Raw genomic sequence first — 21,823 nt, 5'->3', positions numbered from 1 at the left:
TAACTCTAGCAAGTGTGTGATCAGGACTAAATGACTAGCTATCCTGGGCTACGTGGTGGAGAATGGTATTATTGGCCTCGACCCTGATAGGATACTCCCCCTCATAGAACTCCATACTCCAAGGACCATGAAAGCTTTGAGGAGATGCCTGGGTTTTTTCTAATATTACACCCAGTGGGTCCCTAAATACGCCGATAAGGTTCGCCCCCTTTTAAAATCCACTACTTTTCCCCATCTTGACTGAAGCCCAAACAGCTTTTACCTATGTCTGAAGCCACATTGTGAGAGTCACCATGCACATGGAGGATGAGAATGTACCTTTCCAAGTGGAAAATGATGCTTCGGATGTGGCTCTGGGCACTACCCTTAACCAGGCAGGCAGGCCGGTGGCATTTTTCTCGACCCTGCAAGGCCATGAGCTCCGGAATCCCTCTGTGGAGAAAGAGGCTCAAGCCATTGTGGAGGTCATCAGGCACTGGAGGCACTATCTGGCTGGTAGGAAATTTACGCTCCTCACTGACCAGCGCACTTTTGCATTTATGTTCGAGAGGCAGAATTAAAAATGACAAAATTGTTAGGTGGAGGATCGAACACTCCACCTATAATTATGACATCACCAAGTGGCCAGATGCCCTTGATGAGTCTCCAGATGCCTTATCCAGAGGAAGCTGTGCCTCAGAACACACCGGCTATCTGCAGTCTCTGCATAATGAGTTCTGCCATCCAGGGGTTACCCGCATGGTTCACTTTATCAAGGCATGCAATCTCCCCTACTCAATGGAAGATATCAGAGAAATGACCGAGTCCTGTTGGGTCTGCATGGAGTGTAAGCCGCACTTTTACTGGCCCTCAAAGGCGTACCTGATCAAGTCATCCAGGCCATTTTAACAGCTCAGTGACAATTTTAAAGGACCTCTCCCCTCCACGAACGGGAACACATTCTTTCTCTCCATTGTTGATGAGTACACCCGCTTCCCGTTCGCTATACCACGTCCAGACACCTCCACCTCCTTGGTTATCAAGGTCCTAGATTCTATTTTTGCCCTGTTCAGGTATCCCCGCTATATCCATAGTGACTGTGTTTCATCATTTATGAGCGAGGAGTTAACGTCAGTACCTGCTGGCAAGGGGCACCACATCCAGCAGGACTACAAGCTACAACCCCTGGGGGAACAGGCAGATTGAAAAAGAAAATGGCACAGTCTAGAAAGCTGACAAATTGGCCTCAAGTCAAGAGGCCTTCCAGACTCACGCTGGCAGGATGTCCTGCCCATGGCGCTCCACTCCATTTGGTCGCTACTCTGTACTGCGACCAATGCGACCTCTCACTAGCTTTTCCTCAATTATGAATGGAGAGTGGCATCAAGAACCATGCTCCCAACCTGGCTCATCACACCAGGTCTGGTCCTCCTAAGAAAGCATGTGAGTAGAAGCAAAACTGATGCCCTGTTGGAGATGGTGAGACTGCTCCATGACAATCCCATATACACCTATGTGGAGTACCCGGAAGACAGGGAAGACATTCAGAACCCTTTCTCACCACCTCCAATCAGGGCCTCGGGAGATTTGGTTCAGGAAGAAAAGTCTTCCCCCTCTGTCATTAGAACCGGAGACACTACCACGCACCGTGCCTCCCCTACGAGGGGACCAGGAGACCCAAGGAGCCCAAGGCCCACCAGTGCTGAGGCGCTCCTCCAGGATTTTTTTTTTTTTGTTGTGTCTGTGTTCTCCGTCTTTATCCACAGGCCCTAATTCTGCAGGAAGGGGTGAATGCAGTGAACTGAGATTCAGTGGTGATGGGTTGTGCTCCTCCTCCAGACTCCGCCCCCATCTACCCGTATATAACACAAGTTTCCCGCCTAAACTCAGAGCCCTACTGAAGACCCTTGTAAGACCCTCCCCTCTTTTATAAGCTAATAAAAGCATGTGTTCTCCCTCCAGTCGTGAAAGCTTTTATTTGTGCTACAATGAGTAAGGCAGGAATTCTGATGCGGATGCATTCGGATGCCAGCTTATTGGAGGTTTACTGTATTTGATGAATTTGCACTGTATATAAACTGTCAGGAGCCTCTGCTGTGGAACCTCCTTGTTCCTATGTGCTTTTTAAAAAAAAAACTTTGATTAGATCAAAGAAACCAGTCTTGTGGGTTCTTGCATTCAGACTTCTACTCTTAATTAATGTCTTGATACTTAATTAACTGCACTTTTTCAAATTTAAACCTAGGATTATCCTCCACATGGTCTCAAACATAACAAGGCTCATCAGTTATTATAATTAAAGTTCTAATTGATGCTGTTCATTTCTCCAAATAATTCAATGTATTTCATAGAAGGGGCATGGATGCTGAATTATTGCTACCTATCTATTAATTTAAATTTGTATTTTCCATGTGAAATGTAACACAAGTGGTTCTTTTACTTGCAGACTAGAGAATGCCTTTTATGAACATGCACAGACATATTACTACACCGAGATCCGGAGAGTTAAATCACATAAGGAATTCTTGAATAAAACTACTCATCAGGTAAATATAATTGAAGCATTTCAGTAAATGATAATGTGCTGGAAAGAAAGAGAAGGAGTAGAAAATAACTAATACTCAGTTTGAATGCATATACAGCACAAGTCTGATTATCTGAAATCGGATTCTCTGAAATCCACATTTATCCAAAATTTTGTTTTCGGAGCTGAGCTGACCTTACAGGTTAAAAAAAAAAATTCACCCAACGTGGAATTAGAACGGCGGTTGTCCTCGTTTCAGGTAACTTTCTCCCCTCACTCTTTTTCTTCTTGACCTTCCCCCATTGACATTTTTCTCCAATTCTCCCTCTCAAACTGTGTGCCACTGTCTCCCAGCCACGAGAGGTCAGAAGAATGTCTAGTCCAGGCATCATCGAGGAGAGCAGCCTCCCAGGAGCGTGACCCCGGGCTCAGTGGCTTTCGCTCCCCTTGGCACACCAGACACTGACTCCAAATCCTCCCCTCAGCCTACTTCCTCAGTGTGTGTGTGTGCGGTAGGCTGAGGGGAGGATTTAGAGTCAGGACTCCGTCATCAGGAGCTCCGGTGACCAGGGAGGCAGGAGGTCGCAGACTCTCCAGTGAATGTTCCACCGGCCCGGGATCAGCGGCAGCAGAGGGTTTGTGTCAGGGATTGGCGGTGGTGGTTGGGTTCGTCTTGGCAATTGGTGGCGGACGGCATTTTTTTGGGTGAGAATTAAACTTTATTTTAATGCTTAAAGAGATTTCCCTTGTTGTTTGTTGTTGTTTAAACATTGATGCAAGAGATTTGCTGTTGCTTCAGGACTGTTTTTAAAAAATGACCAGTTCTCAGAAAGAACTGGCTTAGGCCGGTCCCAACCATTTGGGATAATTGGAGTTGTACTGTAATACCAATGTAATGTTCATTAACTTGTGCCCCTTGCTACCCTTGGGTGTCTCTGTTCAGACACACTCTCCAGGGCTTGTCATAATTGCATTGAAAGTAAAATGAGTAAACAAATAATCATCCAGGCCCTGTTCTGTGATATCACCAAGTGGAGGAATTCTTGTTCAATTCCAGGGCACCTTGTGGACAATCCAAAAGGACTGGAAACTTAGGGTAGCATTATCTGTTTGAATTGCCTATAGATACATTTTGGATATCTAAATATTTAATATTTTGTAGAACAGGATTTGAGTACTGGGAAAATTCCAGAGGCAATCTGGATTGTGAAGCATATTCTGATAACAAGCATAGCCTTTTGGTTAGCTTGTGATTAAATATTTCTTGCATGAATTTAGATAAATATAATCAAGATTAATTTGAGGACAATCATTTTCAATTTCAGGCCAATGGGTTTATTTGCTTTGCTTTATTTTTTTAAAACTTTATTTATTCATTCAAAATACAGATAATAAGTAACATATAACAATAAACTAAGCATGAATGATATTTTATATATATAAAAGAAAAAGAAAGAAAAAAAAGAAAAAGAGAAAAAAAAGGAAACCCCCCCCCTCCCTTGGGGTTTGCTTTATTTAAAAAAAATACCAGAATGCAGCTTTTGAACCAAAGGATTTTTGTGCAATAAATGTAGAAACTTATGTAATGTATATTACTTGAACATAACCCAATTAAAATCTCCTCTGAAGTGATTGAAACATTAATTGTGTGCATTTAGAAATGTAAAGTCACCACTTTAGGACTCTGTTCCCAGTAAGAAGTTTCCAGAATGTCACTCGTGAGTTTGATCTTTGTGGTCTAAAAGTTTAATAACCTATCCCTTTGTTTTTGGTAGCTCTTATTTGTGAGACATCAGTTCAAAACTGCTTTCTTCAGTGAATTGAAGCAAGATACACAAAATGCATTGAAGTAAGACTTTTAATTATTAATATTCTTCGCAGTTTTAACACCCAAATACAGTTTAATACAAATAAAAAATCCTATAAATCATACTGGAAGAGAATGTTAGTCATTTTCTACTTTTAATGACTTGCATGCAAGCATTTGGCTTGTTGGAAGCTCTCAAATTAGTTTTATTTACGTGCAATTGATGATTGTTGACCAGGTATTTATATTCAAAGGGACTGTTTCGTGGCCATGTTTGGGCCTAATGCTCATCAAATATTCAGTGCAAGAGGAAATACAATAATAATAAAATACACTTTTTCCTTCATTATCAAAAATGTTATTTATTCAAAGTCCTTTCAAAACATGGAGCAATTTATAGCTCATTAGCTTGAGAATCATTTAACAACTTTTCTCTTAGTTTCCTCAGATCTGTGTGTGTGTCTCTCTCTCTCTCTCTCTCTCTCTCTCTCCATTTTGCAATGCATGAAAGTTGAGACAAACAATAATTTCCAAGCTCTGTTTGAAAGCACATACAAGTAGAACCAGAGTGTTCCGGATGCACGGAACACTTCAGGATGAATAAAAACACATCGCTTCATTCACAGGAGCATAAGGTGGAAATGCTGTTTGACATTTTACTTCAGTTGTTAGTTTGACATTTTGTTGTAATGTCTCACTAAATGCAAAACTAAATTGGTGTGGCTGAGTGATAGCCTCTATATTGTATCAGAGCGTTGTTACCAATAATAATGTTATATTTAGGATTTTTTAATTTAGAGATGCAAAAGGCCCACAAGCCCATGCTGCCCAAATAGACCTATGCAACTAATTAACCTACCAACTTCATAGATCTTTGGATTGTGGTAGGATGCTGGAGCACCTAGAGGAAACAAATGAGGACACGGGAAGAACATACAGCCAGTGGCAGATTTGATCCCTGATCTCTGATGTAATAGCGTTGTGCTAATAACTACACTAACCGTGCTGTTGTAATCTGACACTTGATATAATGTTGCCTTCTTTAAAACAGTTCTAAATATTAATATTGTAATTGAGAGGAGTGCTTACATATCTTATTTTCAGAAACTATAGGACAGCATACAACCTTGTACATGAACTTAGAGCCCATGAGACCAACATGCTTGAAATCAAGACCATGGCTGGGTTCATCAACTATAAGGTGACTATGCAGCTTGCTAGTTACAACTTTATTTTGATCACTGATTACCAAGTTTAATAGCCTTGTGAGAGCTGAATAGCAAGAAGTAGATATTGCACTAACTGCGAATGTCTGTCTTTAAAAGCAAAATAGCTTAATTAACAGATAAAAATCTGATAGCCTGTAGATTCCAAAGGTTTCCCGTCACTTGACAACCTGACAAACACTTGGTTCTTTCAAACTGTCTTGTAAAATAGAGTTAACCAGGAAATTTGCCCGGTTAACACCCCACTCACAAGGCAGCTTGAAAGAGTCCAACCCGGTCAACGTTGTCCAAAGTCAACCAGGTCCCTGGTCTACCGCTGAGGTAGTCCAGGAAGCCAGTTAAACTTACCCAGGATGTGTCAAACGGCAGTTTGAACAGCAAAATGGCCAACCTGGTCACTCCTGTGACGTCAGCACTTGCGCGCTGGCGTCACAGTGAAACCCCGGCTGAAGTGTCTGCGGTGATCAGGGGGAGAGAGGGATCACTGCCAGGGTCCTTGGTGGAGAAGTGGGGTGGGGTGAGAGGTCATTGCTGGGAGGGGGACTGGTGGGGGCCACAATCGGGGGGGGAGAGAGGTTGATGTGTAGGGGTTGGGGTGTGTCATGATTAACGGGAGAGGGGTCAGCTGCCACAGGGGAGAGAGGGGAGGGGTTGGCTGCCGCGGGGGAGAGAGGAGAGGGGTCGGCTGCCGCGGAGGAGAGAGGAAGGGGGTCGGCTGCCGCAGGGGCAGGGGGAGCGCGATTGATGGTGGGAGGGAGATTGACAGCTGGTGGGGGATGGCAATTTACTGGGGCTATCCCCCCTCAGCTTAAAAGGTGCTGGAGGCACCTTTGCCCCATTAATCAGACCTGGGTCCCAGGAGGGCCACCCAGGTGCTGCAGCTTAAAAGCACCTAATGTGTAATTGCTTGAGAAGTTTAAAAAAAAAACTGTAGCAGTTGGGGAAAAAAATAGAAAATATTGGAAAACTTGGCAGGTCAGCCGCCCTATAGAGTAAGAAACTTAAAAGCTTAGAGGATAGAAACAGGTCACTTGCACTTTGTCTTCTTCGTTCAATAAGATTACAGCTAGTCATCCAAATTCACCACCTCATTCTAAATTTCTCACCATATCCCTTGATTTCTCATCATGAGCTGTATATAACTCCATTATATTTAAATATTTAACCTCAGGTGCCTTCTACAGTAGAGATTTCCACAGATTTTTCACATTTTGGTTCAAGAAATTTCTCTTCATCTCAGTTCTAAATGGCATATGATTCGAACTTTTACTCCTCTCCCTCCCACTACTTTTAGGAATGTAAACCAAGCTGTAATAAATTCTGATTCTGAAATCCACTCATTGTGAAGCCATACATCCTTTCTTTTACTGACTGGTGTACAAAAACACCCAGGTTTTATTGTACCTTCCCCTTTCCTAAAATGTCTCTGTTCAGATAATCAGCATGACAGATTTTGCCCTCGTAGTTGTTAACAATGTATTTATCCACATCCTTCTAAATCTGTTGTGCATTTGTCCACTTGCTCAATCTCTCCAAATCATTCTAAAGCCTTTGTGTATCCTTCTCATGTGAATCATGATTGACATGTATATAATCCCATATTTGATGCTTCATAAAACCAAAGTTAAAAACCCATTGATTCAGTTCAAGCAATTTCTGACTAATGTAAGCTAAATATCTTGAGCTAAAATTGAAAGGGGGGAGGGGAAAACTCACATTCTGTTGTTCTTTTTCCAGATTTGTCGTTTATGCTTCCAGCATAATGCTCCATTGGATGCCATCGCCCAGTTTCGTAAACATGTGGATTTGTGCAAAAAGAAGATTGGAAGTGCAGAATTGGCATTTGAACACACTGCTTGGATGACTAAACAGTATGATTCTACTGACTCTTCCTGCCTCTCAATTGGATTTTATAATTTGTAATTTGTAGCAATTAATGTACAGAAATTGTGGTCCAAGCCATGCACATCCTCTTTCTTTATATTTTTGATTGTCAATTATTATTTATCTTGATGAACTTGCTGTGGGATATTTCTGATTTATTTGTGTTGTTTTCCAATTTTAAGATTTCAAGCGTTTGGGGACTTGTTTGATGAAGCCATTAAACTTGGTCTGACAGCAATTCAAACCCAGAACCCGGGCTTCTATTATCAGCAAGCAGCACATTATGCTCAAGAACGCAAACAATTGGCAAACCAACTCTGCAACCATGATGTATGTTAAGTTAGCAAAAAAGTGAAGTTTGCCTTTTTAGCATTGTTTTTCATTAAACTGAGATTGCTTCTGAACACAATTTATTATGCACGGTATCTTGATTTAATTATTTTCAAAGATTTCCATTGTGTTTTGAGTGAAGCTGTTATAAAACATATACTGGTGTGATAATTACTCTCTGATTAATGCTTAAGTGTGACATAAGTGGGTTTGAAGTGTAGTGAGAAACTCCTTGTAAATGTTAACTTCACCCCTAGGGCTCAAGTTAGAATCTATTATGGATGGCAGGAATTTCACGTTGCACTAAGATTGTGGGTCAAGTTGACCTTAGACAATATCTGTTAATTCTTTCTTCGATATCTTTTGTATTTTACCTTACATTTAATTTTATTCTTCATAGTCCTCTACTACCTATCCTACTCCTGACCCATTGGAGACCTCTTCTGGAGTAATGGACTTTTTTGGACAAAGACCTTGGCGGCAAAGTCATCAAAGTAAGGGACCACTATAATGATTCAATCAAGTTTGAGGTTTTGGCAAGCAGAGTAAACACAAATGATCTTGTGGTCAGGGCATTTCATTGAACACAGTTTGAGCAGTCTTAAATGTTTCTTGTTCAGGACTGAGGTTAACTCACTCAAGTTAACTATTCAAATTGGTGGTTGAAATATCTCTGTGTACTGAAGTGCTATCGGAGCAAACAAACGAGACCAGCAGTCGGTGGGCTCGTCTTCACTTGAAAAGTTTACTTTTCTTTCGCGTACTTTGTTTTAAGGCCACCAGAAGGTCCTGCCCCCTACCCCGAAAACTGCATCCGTGTGATGCCACTTTGCAGCTCGTGCGGGGCCCAGAGCCTCCGCTGGAGGAGACGAACACGTGGTGCTATGTTTGATGCAGCTGCTCTGCTGACGCTCACGTGACACATGGAGCCGGTTCGCCTGGCCATCAATTATGTGCACAGCCACATAAACCTGCCACCCTCCCCCCCCAAAGAACTGGTGTCAGTGTCTGTACTTTGCAGAGATTTTAATTTGGGGGGGGGGGGGGGCGGTCTACCCCAGCGCTTGGCTGGCAAGGGTGAAACCGGTTGGCTTAAAATTTGTTTCCTACCTCCAATGTCCAAAGTGAATGTAGAGCTGTTGTTGCGGATTACCTTGTAAGATCCTTCCTAAGGTTGTTGTAGGGGTGGGTACAGAGGAGGGGCTCTGACCATGGTGGGATGGTGGGGGTGGTGTGAGGTTGCCTAATTTGTGGCGGAGCTACTTGAGCACCGTGGCGCCTTCTGGCTCCCAGTCGCTTGTGGTTGCAGGATTTTGTGTATAAGTGTATATCATCTCGGCTGATGATACCTGGAAGTCCTCTTTCGAGGCTGTGTGATTCCTGAGGAGGATCCAGGGTAGTTCGTCCACCCAGTTGAGGCCAGTCACCCGGGACCTAAGGGCTGATTTGAGGTACCTGTGAGAACGTTCGACCAGACCATTGGATTGGGGGTTTTGTGCAGCTTAGTTCTGAGTAGGTGGGCCAACTCTGTCCATAGGGCAGAAGTGAACTGTGCACCTCGGTCCATAGTCAAATGTGCAAGGATTCCAAAGCAGGATATCTATGTGGGTAGCAATGTTCGCCGTGGCCTCGCTGATAGGAACTACCTCTGGCCATCTGGTAAACTGGTCAACAATGGTAAGGAGGTAGCAGTAACCCCTGGAGACTGGAAGGAGCCCCAAGATGTCGACATTATATGTTCAAACCTGTGGCTTGGTATCTCGAACTGCTGGCTGGGTGCCTTAGTGTGCTTGTGGATCTTGGTGGTCTGGCAGTGCATCTATGTTTTTGCCCACTCACTGACCTGATTGCACAGGCAGTGCCATACGAAATGAGCAGCGACCATGTGGACCGTTGTCTTGATGGAAGGGTGGGAAAGGCCATGAATTGAGTCAAAAGTCCTGTGCCTCCATGAAGTGGGGATCACCAGGTGGGGATTCCCCATGGACATATCGCAGAGTAGTGTCCTTTCGTTCTGTGCCAATTGGACGTCTTTTAGCTGCAAACCTGTGATGGCGGTGTGTAGAGTTCAAGTTCCGACATCCACCTCTTGTGTTTGTGCAAACTCTGTGTAGTCTAGTCCTGCCGTTTTCTCTGCCGGACAGGTGTCTGATTTCCGTGGTGAATTCAGAGATGCAAGTTATGTGGCATAGCTGCCAGGCTGACAAGGCTCCGAAACTTTTGAAAAGGCAAACGTTGAAGGCTAGTGTTCGATGAATACTGTGAATGGCGTCCCCTCGAGGAAGTATCTGAAGTGGCTCACTGCGAGGTAAAGTGCCAGCAGTTCCCTATCGAAAGCTCTGTATTTCAGTTTTGGTGGCCTCAAGTGGCGGCTGAAGCAAGCTAGAGGTCTCCAAATGCCCTTCTACTAGCTGCTCGAGTACCCCGCCAATGGTGGTAACTGATGCGTCGATGGTGAGGGTGGTGGGAACATCTGTACTGGGGTGGACGAATAGCATGGCATTGGCCAGGGCGTGTTTGGTTTGTAGGAAAGTTTCTGAGGCCTCGTCATTCCATACTAGGTCTTTCTTTGTCACGGGCCATAATGGCGAAAAGCGGTCGCACGATCTTGGCGGTGACTGGAATGAAGCAGTTGTAAAAAATTGACCATGCCCACGATTTCCTGCAGCCTTTCACTGTAGTCAAACTGGCGAAATGTTGTATGGCATCCACTTTGGCCGGTAGGGTTGTTGTGCCGTCCTGGTGATCCAAACTGGTGGCTGAGGCAGATTCATTTACAACATTTAAAAGGCAATTTGACAGGTTCATTGGAATGGTTTGGAGGGAGATGGACTAAATGCTGGCAAATGGGACTAGTAGAGGAAAATATGTAGGTTAGCATGGACAAGTTGGGCCATAGGATCTGTTTCTGTATGACTATATAATTTACAGTGTCCAGTTCGCTTAATTTACCTTTTGGATGAGGCATAATTTGGGAAGAAAACCAATTTTTACCCCAAGGCATCCACAAAAATAATAAGGTTGAAAGATGCTCATTGCTATTTAAGTATAAAGTTACTGACTCTTCTGGGACAGACCCAAAAACAGCATTGCCAAGCCTGGTATACCATTCAAATACATTGAGCCGCATTAAGTTTCATTTGAGTTCTGAATACTGACTCTAGTCTGAAAGATTTCCATTTCAAGAATCATAGTTTAAAAGACCTTTAAAGGTGTGATAAGTATTGATAATCATTACGAGCACAAACGGGCTATTCAGCCCATCGAGTCTGCCCCACCATTTAATCATGAGCTGATCCATTTTCCCACTCAGCCCCACTGTCTAACCTTTGATGCTCTGGCTAATCAAGAACCTATCAATCTTTGCCTTAGATATACCAACTGAAGTGGGTTCCACAACTGGCCATGGTAAATTCCACAGATTAACCACCCTCTGGCTATATAAATTCCTCTGCATCGCTGTTCTAAGCAGACAGCTTTCAATCTTGAGGTTGTCTTAAGACTCTCCCACCATGGGAAACAACCTTTCTACATCTACTCCATCCATGCCTCTCAACATTCAAAGTGTTTCAGTGACATCCCCTTTCATTCTTCTATATTCTTGTGAATACGGGCCAAGAGCTGTCAAACATTGTGATGACCCTTTCATTCCTGGTATTATCTTTGTGAACCTCATCTGAACCCTCCAACATTAGGTCCTTTTTTAAACAAGGAGCCTAAAAATGTTCAGAATACTCTGAGTGAAGTATCACTAATGCCTTATAAAGCCTCAGTATCATCAAGTCATCTTATAGAACAGTACAGGCCCTTCAGCCCACAATGCTGTGCTGACCTTTAGACCCTGCCTATCACAACCCTCCACTTTAAATTCCTCCATAGCTTGTCTCATAGATTCTTTAAATTCGCCAATGTACCTACCTCCATCACTGACCTAGGTAGTGGATTCCATGCACCAACCACTCTCTGGGTAAAAAAACCTTTTTCTAATATCTCCCTTGAACTTTTCACCCATTACCTTGATGTCTTGAATAAAGCAGTGGTGTCCTGGGAAGGAGGAGCAGGCTGTCCACTCTATCTATTCCTCTTAATATCTTCTATACTTATACATGTCTCCTCTCATCCTCCTTCTCTCCAAAGAGTAAACCCCCAGCTCCCTATTCTCTGCTCATAATACATGCTCTCTAAACCAGGAATCATCCTGGTAAATCTCTGCACCCTTTCCAACTCTTCCACGTCTTTCCTATATAGAATACTCCCATTAGAGTAACTGCTCCCTTTCTGTGACCAGTACTGGATACACTACTCCAAGTGTGGTCTAACCATTTTTGTAGAGCTGCATCATTACCTCATGGTTCTTAAGCTCACCTCATAAGCTTTCTTAACTACCCTCTCTACCTGTGAGGCAATTTTCAGGGACCTCCAGATCCCTCTGCTCTTCCACACTACCAAGAATCCTGCCATTAACTTTGTATACTGCCTTGGAGTTTGTCCTTCCAAAGTGTACCACTTCACACTTCTCCAGATTGAACCCTATCTGCCACTTCTCAGCCCATCTCGGCATCCTATCAATGTCCCTCTGTAATCTTCTACAATCCTCTACCAACCTTTATGTTGTCTGCAAAATTGCCAGCCCACCCTTCTATCCCCTCATCCAAGTCGGTAATAAAAATCACGAAAAGCAGAGGTCCCAGAACCGATCCTTGAGGGACTCCACTAGATACAACCCTTCAATCTAAATGTATTCCTCCAACACAACCCTCTGCTTTCTACAGGCAAGCCATTTCTGAATCCACATGGCCAAGCTTCCCTTGAACCCATGCCTTCTGATTTCCTGAATAAGCCTATCATGTGGAACCTTGTCAAATGCTTTACTAAAATCCATGTAGACCACATCCATTGAACTACCCTCATCAATATATCTGATCACTTCTTTGAAGAACTCTATCAAGCTTGTGATACATGGTCTGCCCTTCACAAAGCCATGGTGACTGTCCCTGATCAGACCATGATTCTCTAAATGCCTATAGATCCTATCTCTAAGAATCCTTTCCAACAGCTTGCCCACCACAGTCGTAAGGCTCACTGGTCTATAATTACCTGGACTTTCCTTACTACCTTTTTTGAACAAGGGGACAGTGCTTGCCATCCTCCAATCCTCCGGTATAGTTCCTCTGGATAATGCAGACACAAAGATCCTAGCCAGATCAGCAATCTCCTCCCTCACCTCGTGGAGCAGTCTGGAGAATATTCTGTCTGGCCCTGGGGACTTGTCTGTCCTAATGTGCTTTAACTGTTCCTTCTCATGTTCCCTTCTTGTTCTCCTCAACCTCCTCTTAAGATCCTTTCTTGCTACCCGATATTCCTCAAGATCCTTGCTGCCTAAACCTTGTGTATGCTGCCTTCTTCCACCTGACTAGATTTTCCATCTATCTTACCAACCAGGATTACTTCACCCTACCATTCTTTCTCTGTCTCAATGGGACAAATTTATCCCTAACATCCTGCAAGATATCCCTAAACATCGACATCTCCATAGTACATTTCCCTACAAAAATGTCATTCCACTTTATACCCGCAAGTTCAAGCCTTATAGCCTCATAATTTGCCCTTCTCCAATTAAATATTTTCCTGTCCTCTCTGACTCTATCCTTGATAATACTAAAGGCCAGGGAGCCGTGGTCACTGTCCCCCAAAGGTTCACCCACTAAGAGATCTGTGACCTGACCTGGTTCATTACCTAATACTAAATCTCATATGGCATTCCCACTAGTCGGCCAATGAACATACTGTGACAGGAATCAATCCTGGACACACTTAAACTCTGCCCCATCTAAACCTTTGGCACTAAGCAGGTCCCAGTCAATATTGAGGAAGTTGAAGTCACACATGATAACAACCCTATTAATTTTGCTCTTTTTTCTAAAATATGTCCCTCTGTATCCCAGCTGCTGCCAGGGGGCCTATAGAATACTCCCATTAGAGTAACTGCTCCCTTTCTGTTCCTAAATTCCACACATACTGACTCAAAAGAGGGTCCTGCTACATTACCCACCCTTTCTGCAGCTCTAATAGTTTCCTGACTGGTAAAGCCACCCCTCCTCTCTATCCCCTTGAAAACACTGAAATCCAGGAATATTCAGAATCCATTCCTGTCCTGGTAACATTATAGTTCCATGTATGTATCCAAGCTCAGTTCATCACCCTTATTCCTGATGCTTCTTGCATTCAATTACATGCATTGTAGCCATTCTACCTTACGACAGGTACTTTTATACACTGTCTTCTGCTTCTCCTTCTTCAAATCCTCTCTAAATTATAGATCTGGCTTTACTCCATGCACTTCTTCTGCTGACCTATCACCCCAGGTCCCATCCCCCTTGCAAACTGGTTTAAACCCTCCTAAACCACACTAGCAAATCTGCCCACAAGGATATTGGTTCCCCCTCGAGTTCAGGTTTAAGCCATCCAATCTGTACAGGTCTCACCTTCCCCAGAAGAGATCCAAATGATTCAAAAATCTAAAACCCTGAGTCCTGCACCAACTCCTCAGCCATGCATTCATCTGCCATCACGTTCAATTTTTCTGTCACTATCATGTAGCACAGGCAGCAATTCTGAGAATGCTACCCTGAGTCCTGTTCTTCAACCTTCTGCCCAGCACCCTAAACTCATTCTTCTGTACTTCACCCCTCTTCCTACCTATGTCATTGGTACCAACAGGTACCATGACTCCTGGCTGTTTTCCCTCTCGCACCAGAATGCCTCGGACCCAATCAGAGATATCCCTGACCCTGACACCTGGGAGGCAACATACCATCTGGGTGTATTTTTCGCGCCCACAGAATCTCCTGTCTGCATTCATAGCTATGGAGTCCCCAATGACTATAGATCTCTTCTTCTCCGTCCCACCTTTCTGCAATGCAGGGCCAGGCTCAGTGCCGGAGGCCCTGCTCTGGTGGCTCCCTCCTGGTAGGACATCCCCCCCCTCATAACAGTATCCAAGACTATATACATGCTATTTAGGGGAATGACCACAGGGGTGCACTGTTACTGCTTGCCTGGTCACCTTTCCCTGTAGTTCTGATCTATTGATGCGGTAAACTATCAAAAAAATGTGAAATCTCATTACTTTGGATTTTGATTGTTGGAGATTTTACTTTAAGTTTTTGTCTCTTCTTCTTTCCCTCACAATGCTGATTAATTGGTTTACCTTATTTCACTTTATAGATTGCAAATTTAACAGACAATGGCAGGTTTAACTTTTTTTTCTATTGGCCACTTTATATTTTACTCTAGTGATACCCAAAGTGGGCGTTGGACCCCCACCCCCCCAACGTAGGCAGTGGAAAGATTCAAAGGGGTGGTGAGGTAAAAGGGTGTGTTTAGGGGGCGGTTTGGAAATAGGGTGTGGTCCAAACCTTTTGTCTTGTTATTATTCAGTTTGCTGCAAAGTTTAATGAAGAAACCAGTGCAGTAATTTTCTGGCCAGGTTTGGGGCGGCAGTAGTGAGCAAAATTAACGGCGCCAAGGTGTTATCGCGAGAGTTGGTCTCAGTGGCCACCATGTTGCATTGGCTTCACTACTGCCCTTTCAGTGCTGCCACCAACCCCCACTCTTAGTGCTGCCACTAACCCCCTCACCCTGCTCAGTGCTGCCACCACCCTGCTCAGTGCTGCCACTACCCCCCTGCTCAGTGCCGCCACTAATCCCCTCACCCCGCTAGGTGCCGCCACTACCTGCTCTGCTGCTCAGAGCCATCACTAACCCCCTCCAACCTTGCTCAGTGCCGCCACTACCCCCTGCTCAGTGCCGCCACTACCTGCTCCCCTGCTCAGAGCCGTCACTAACCCCCTCCAACATTGCTCAGCGCCGCCACTACCCCCCGCAACATTGCTCAGCGCCGCCACTACACCCCTGCTCAGCGCCGCCACTACCCCCTGCTCAGCGCCGCCACTACCCCCTGCTCAGCGCCGCCACTACCCCCTGCTCAGCGCCGCCACTACCCCCTGCTCAGCGCCGCCACTACCCCCCTGCTCAGCGCCGCCACTACCCCCCTGCTCAGCGCCGCCACTACCCCCCTGCTCAGCGCCGCCACTACCCCCCTGCTCAGCGCCGCCACTACCCCCCTGCTCAGCGCCGCCACTACCCCCCTGCTCAGCGCCGCCACTACCCCCCTGCTCAGCGCCGCCACTACCCCCCTGCTCAGCGCCGCCACTACCCCCCTGCTCAGCGCCGCCACTACCCCCCTGCTCAGCGCCGCCACTACCCCCCTGCTCAGCGCCGCCACTACCCCCCTGCTCAGCGCCGCCACTACCCCCCTGCTCAGCGCCGCCACTACCCCCCTGCTCAGCGCCGCCACTACCCCCCTGCTCAGCGCCGCCACTACCCCCCTGCTCAGCGCCGCAACTACCCCCCTGCTCAGCGCCGCCACTACCCCCCTGCTCAGCGCCGCCACTACCCCCCTGCTCAGCGCCGCCACTACCCACCTGCTCAGCGCCGCCACTACCCCCCTGCTCAGCGCCGCCACTACCCCCCTGCTCAGCGCCGCCACTACCCCTCCTGCTCAGCGCCGCCACTACCTGTCCGCCCTGCTCAGCGCCGCCACTACCTGTCCGCCCTGCTCAGCGCCGCCACTACCTGTCCGCCCTGCTCAGCGCCGCCACTACCTGTCCGCCCTGCTCAGCGCCGCCACTACCTGTCCGCCCTGCTCAGCGCCGCCACTACCTGACCGCCCTGCTCAGCGCCGCCACTACCTGTCCGCCCTGCTCAGCGCCGCCACTACCTGTCCGCCCTGCTCAGCGCCGCCACTACCTGTCCGCCCTGCTCAGCGCCGCCACTACCTGTCCGCCCTGCTCAGCGCCGCCACTACCTGTCCGCCCTGCTCAGCGCCGCCACTACCTGTCCGCCCTGCTCAGCGCCGCCACTACCTGTCCGCCCTGCTCAGCGCCGCCACTACCTGTCCGCCCTGCTCAGCGCCGCCACTACCTGTCCGCCCTGCTCAGCGCCGCCACTACCTGTCCGCCCTGCTCAGCGCCGCCACTACCTGTCCGCCCTGCTCAGCGCCGCCACTACCTGTCCGCCCTGCTCAGCGCCGCCACTACCTGTCCGCCCTGCTCAGCGCCGCCACTACCTGTCCGCCCTGCTCAGCGCCGCCACTACCTGTCCGCCCTGCTCAGCGCCGCCACTACCTGTCCGCCCTGCTCAGCGCCGCCACTACCTGTCCGCCCTGCTCAGCGCCGCCACTACCTGTCCGCCCTGCTCAGCGCCGCCACTACCTGTCCGCCCTGCTCAGCGCCGCCACTACCTGTCCGCCCTGCTCAGCGCCGCCACTACCTGTCCGCCCTGCTCAGCGCCGCCACTACCTGTCCGCCCTGCTCAGCGCCGCCACTACCTGTCCGCCCTGCTCAGCGCCGCCACTACCTGTCCGCCCTGCTCAGCGCCGCCACTACCTGTCCGCCCTGCTCAGCGCCGCCACTACCTGTCCGCCCTGCTCAGCGCCGCCACTACCTGTCCGCCCTGCTCAGCGCCGCCACTACCTGTCCGCCCTGCTCAGCGCCGCCACTACCTGTCCGCCCTGCTCAGCGCCGCCACTACCTGTCCGCCCTGCTCAGCGCCGCCACTACCTGTCCGCCCTGCTCAGCGCCGCCACTACCTGTCCGCCCTGCTCAGCGCCGCCACTACCTGTCCGCCCTGCTCAGCGCCGCCACTACCTGTCCGCCCTGCTCAGCGCCGCCACTACCTGTCCGCCCTGCTCAGCGCCGCCACTACCTGTCCGCCCTGCTCAGCGCCGCCACTACCTGTCCGCCCTGCTCAGCGCCGCCACTACCTGTCCGCCCTGCTCAGCGCCGCCACTACCTGTCCGCCCTGCTCAGCGCCGCCACTACCTGTCCGCCCTGCTCAGCGCCGCCACTACCTGTCCGCCCTGCTCAGCGCCGCCACTACCTGTCCGCCCTGCTCAGCGCCGCCACTACCTGTCCGCCCTGCTCAGCGCCGCCACTACCTGTCCGCCCTGCTCAGCGCCGCCACTACCTGTCCGCCCTGCTCAGCGCCGCCACTACCTGTCCGCCCTGCTCAGCGCCGCCACTACCTGTCCGCCCTGCTCAGCGCCGCCACTACCTGTCCGCCCTGCTCAGCGCCGCCACTACCTGTCCGCCCTGCTCAGCGCCGCCACTACCTGTCCGCCCTGCTCAGCGCCGCCACTACCTGTCCGCCCTGCTCAGCGCCGCCACTACCTGTCCGCCCTGCTCAGCGCCGCCACTACCTGTCCGCCCTGCTCAGCGCCGCCACTACCTGTCCGCCGTACTCAGCGCCGCCACTACCTGTCCGCCGTACTCAGCGCCGCCACTACCTGTCCGCCGTACTCAGCGCCACCACTACCTGCCACCCCCGCTCAGCGTCATCACTAACCCCTCCCCAACGTTGCTTAGTGCTGCCTCTTTCCCTCCCACCACGCACAGTGTCACCATTACACCCTCTCGGCGTTGCCACTACCCCCCCACCCCCCCCACAGCATCGTTGTATGGGGGGGGCGCTGCTCAGGATGTGGCCTGGAGGAGCCACTGTTTTACTCTCAGATTTTGATAATGAATAATATTTGCATCAAGATATAAATTGTTGAAATAGAATCCTAAATAAGGTGGATAGTGGAAGGGTAGGAAGAGATGAGAAAATTCTGTTTAAATTCAATTGGGGGATTAACCTTTAAAAGACCATTAATCATAAGAATACACTGAATTAGATCTGATATTGGAAGGATAACACCTTTTATAGCTTTCTTGAAAAAGAAAGACATTCAACAAAGATCAAAGATTGTGCATTTGCATATTGTAAATGCTGGTGAAAGCGTTTTACTGTTCTACGCACTTTGATAGATACAATGTTAGGTTATTATTTTTCTGGATATACACCACAGTAACAGATCCTTCCAGCCCAAATAAACAAATTAACCTACAACCACCATAAGTTTTTGAAGGGTGGGAGGAAACTGGAGCATCCGGAAGAAATCCACGTAAATATGAGAAGAACATACAAACTCTGTTCAGACAATGCTGGATTCGAACCCAAGTTGCTAGCGCTGTAATAGCGTTGTACTAATAGCTACGCTAACCATGCCACCCAAATATACAATTATGTTCAATTTAGTCGGTTTGATGCAGTTTGTCTGCAGAACTTCTAAAGTGGTAACAATGAGATAGAAACTCTCCAAGGAATCCTTAAAAGAAAACATTCTGTTCCCACGGTAACTCAAAATCACTGATTTTAATTAAATTCCAGTGTAACTGAAGCTTTGCTTTTGCAGATTGTGAAATTGTTAAAGCTGTGTCTATCTAATAGTTTCTCTGCTAAATTGCTTCTTATTTTGCCATTTTTTTGGTCATATTTAATGGACTACAAACTATCTTTTTCAGGTATTGAACCACCAGACCTTGAGAAAGAAAAAGTTGGCATTTTGGCCCTTCAACTTAAAGAGCGAGATGTTGACCACTCAGTAAGACTTGGACACTAATGTCACCTGCAATGAACCATAGTTTAAGCAAATATTTAAATCTTTTTTTAATCGGGAGCAATATGTTACAGAGAACATTATCATTTTTCAGGAGCTGATAATTACACTCTTAAGTAATGCAGTGGCTCAATTCAAGAAGTACAAATGCCCTCGAATGAAGAGCCATTTGAGTGAGTAGAGCATTTTAAGATCAATACTTAATCTGTTAAAACTGGTTCATGTTTGTCTTTTTAAATGCATTTTTATAAGGATTATTTGCCCTCTTGAAGACATTTTATGTTATTTTACTGTCTTTTGTTTAGTGGTCCAAATGGGTGAAGAGTATTATTATGCAAAGGATTACAGCAAAGCATTGAAGTGAGTAAATTCACAAAATCATTTAATGTCTGAAAATTAACAGATACTTAATACATTGAGTTCCGTTCACTACATTTGCATTGTGCGTAATGGTATTGCTGTGGGTACCTTTGTACTTTCAGTCCTGTTGGACTTGTTACACAAGTTTATCAAAAATGTAGATAATTTTAATTCCACTTTCAATTTTGTTGAAATGGTATGCAACAAAATCTACCAGTACATGTTGCTGCTCCCTTTGGATTATTGTATTTAAATAATGTATTGAAACTCCATGATTTCATCTATTTGTAAGCAACTTCCATTCAGAATTGTGTCGGAAAATTGTTGGCCTCCAAATTCACACATTCCTTGACAATTATTGTTCTGTTTTTTTAATGTAAATTATCAGTAAAATCACGATCTTCCTCTGCTGGAGGAACTCAGTGGGTTGAGCAGCATCTGTGGAGAAGGTGTGGGGAAGAAGGTGTGGTTAAGACCCATCAGTTTGCTTTTTTTGCTCTAGATTTCAGCATCTGCAGTCTCTTGTATCTCTCCCCTTTGGATGTGCTAGTAGTTAAGAAGGCTTAAATGATAATGATTATATTTTTTTGGGCAGATAATACAAAACTAATACTTGAAACAAATTAAATTGAAATAAATCTTCCTTAAATAGAATATGCTTTTTCTACAATTTGTTTTAGAAAATGTTATGTTGCAGTCATCATTTTCACAAACGGCAAATACGATCTTTCAACATGTTATCTATTCATACAACCAGCACAAAAACAGGATCTTTGCCCCATCTAGTCTATGTTGAATATGTCTCATCGACCTGCACCCAGGCCATAGCCCTCCATACTCCTTCCATCCATGTACCTGCCCAATCTTCTTTCGAGTGTTGAAATCGAGCCCACGTCCACAAGCTGGCAACTTGTTCCACAGCCTTGCCACACTTTTAAGTAGTTCCTCCTAATAGTTCCTTTAAATATTTCACCTTTCATCTTTAACCCATTTCCTCTAGTTCTTGTCTCACCCAATCTCAGAATAAAAAAAACATGTTTGCATTTATCCTGTTTATACCCCTAATGATTTTGTATACCTCCATCAAATCTGCCCTGATTCTCTGACTCTCCAAGGAATAAAGTCCTAACTTATTCAACCATTCCCTAGAACACAGCTCCTCAATTTCCAGAAACATCCTTGTAATGTTTTTCTGCACTCTCTCAATCTTATTGATAACTTTCCTTAGAACTCAGCTCCTCAAGTTCTGGAAACAACCTTGTAATTTATTTTGCACTCTCTCAATCTTATTGATAGCTTTCCTGTGGGCAGGTAACTAAAAGTGCAGACCATGCTCCAAATTAGGCCTCACCATGTCTTGTACAACTTTGCCATAACATTTCAACATAAACCCAATTCTCTGATTTATGAAGGCTAAAGCTCTTTATAACACCATTTTCAAGGAATTGTGCATCTGTATTCCTAAATCCCTCCGTTCTACCCCATTCTGCAATTCTCTACCATTTACCGTGAAGGTCTTACCTTGGTCTGTCCTCGCAAACTGCAACACCTCGTACTTGTTCTCATTAAATTCCATCTGCCATTTTATAGCCCATTTTTCTAGCTGAACCATATCCTGCTAAGTTTTGAAAGCTTTTCTAAACAACAATGATTAATCCATGAGGCACTAGTCACAAGTGATACAGCACGGTAACAAGCTCTTCCAGCCTGTGCTGCCCAGCTATACCTATGTTTCCGATTAACCCAACTCTGTGATTGAATTCTCAGTTTCATAATGTATTGGCTTCTGCTCTTCTAAATTTAATCTTACTCTAAATAACACAGGATAATAGTTCATGTTCCCTTCTCTAAAGCCACAGTGCTGTAATAATTCCATATATTGTGTTGCCCCACCCATCTCAAATAGGTTGTTGGATTACGTCATGTGCGATTACCGCACCGAGCGCTGGTGGAATCTGCTGACCTTCATCTTGAGTACCGCTCTCAAGTGCGCTTACCTGATGGGTCAAATCAAAGATTACATCACCTACTCTCTGGAACTACTTGGAAGGTGTATCCTTGCTGTTGCAAAAGGAGATAATTTGCTGTCAGCAGGTTTCTGAGTTGTTAAAATATTTAAGTGTTGCAGTATTCATGTGTTCGGTATTTTTTCATTAGTTTTTGTAACCGCATGACTTTTAATCTCTAATATATCATTGATTATGCAATGA

At 46.2% G+C, this 21,823-nt stretch overlaps 1 protein-coding gene across 6 annotated transcripts in view; it reads left to right on the top strand.

Annotated features, from left to right (window-relative positions):
- trappc11 (trafficking protein particle complex subunit 11) overlaps positions 1-21,823 on the top strand; it is a 74,860-nt gene that overhangs the window by 33,687 nt on the left and 19,350 nt on the right. For all 6 annotated transcript variants that reach the window (XM_069940402.1, XM_069940382.1, XM_069940393.1 and 3 more), the window contains 10 exons: positions 2,426-2,525; positions 4,279-4,352; positions 5,415-5,511; positions 7,274-7,407; positions 7,603-7,750; positions 8,151-8,244; positions 19,159-19,238; positions 19,348-19,426; positions 19,559-19,613; positions 21,520-21,665. In XM_069940402.1, the coding sequence (XP_069796503.1) occupies positions 2,426-2,525; positions 4,279-4,352; positions 5,415-5,511; positions 7,274-7,407; positions 7,603-7,750; positions 8,151-8,244; positions 19,159-19,238; positions 19,348-19,426; positions 19,559-19,613; positions 21,520-21,665 (1,007 nt within the window). The remainder of the gene's footprint in view (positions 1-2,425; positions 2,526-4,278; positions 4,353-5,414; positions 5,512-7,273; positions 7,408-7,602; positions 7,751-8,150; positions 8,245-19,158; positions 19,239-19,347; positions 19,427-19,558; positions 19,614-21,519; positions 21,666-21,823) is intronic.

The sequence above is a fragment of the Narcine bancroftii genome, chromosome 1 (assembly GCF_036971445.1).
Source record: "Narcine bancroftii isolate sNarBan1 chromosome 1, sNarBan1.hap1, whole genome shotgun sequence".
Lineage (NCBI taxonomy): Eukaryota > Metazoa > Chordata > Chondrichthyes > Torpediniformes > Narcinidae > Narcine > Narcine bancroftii.
Note: the sequence above shows the minus strand (reverse complement) of the source record. Positions and strands in the feature narration are given on the sequence as shown.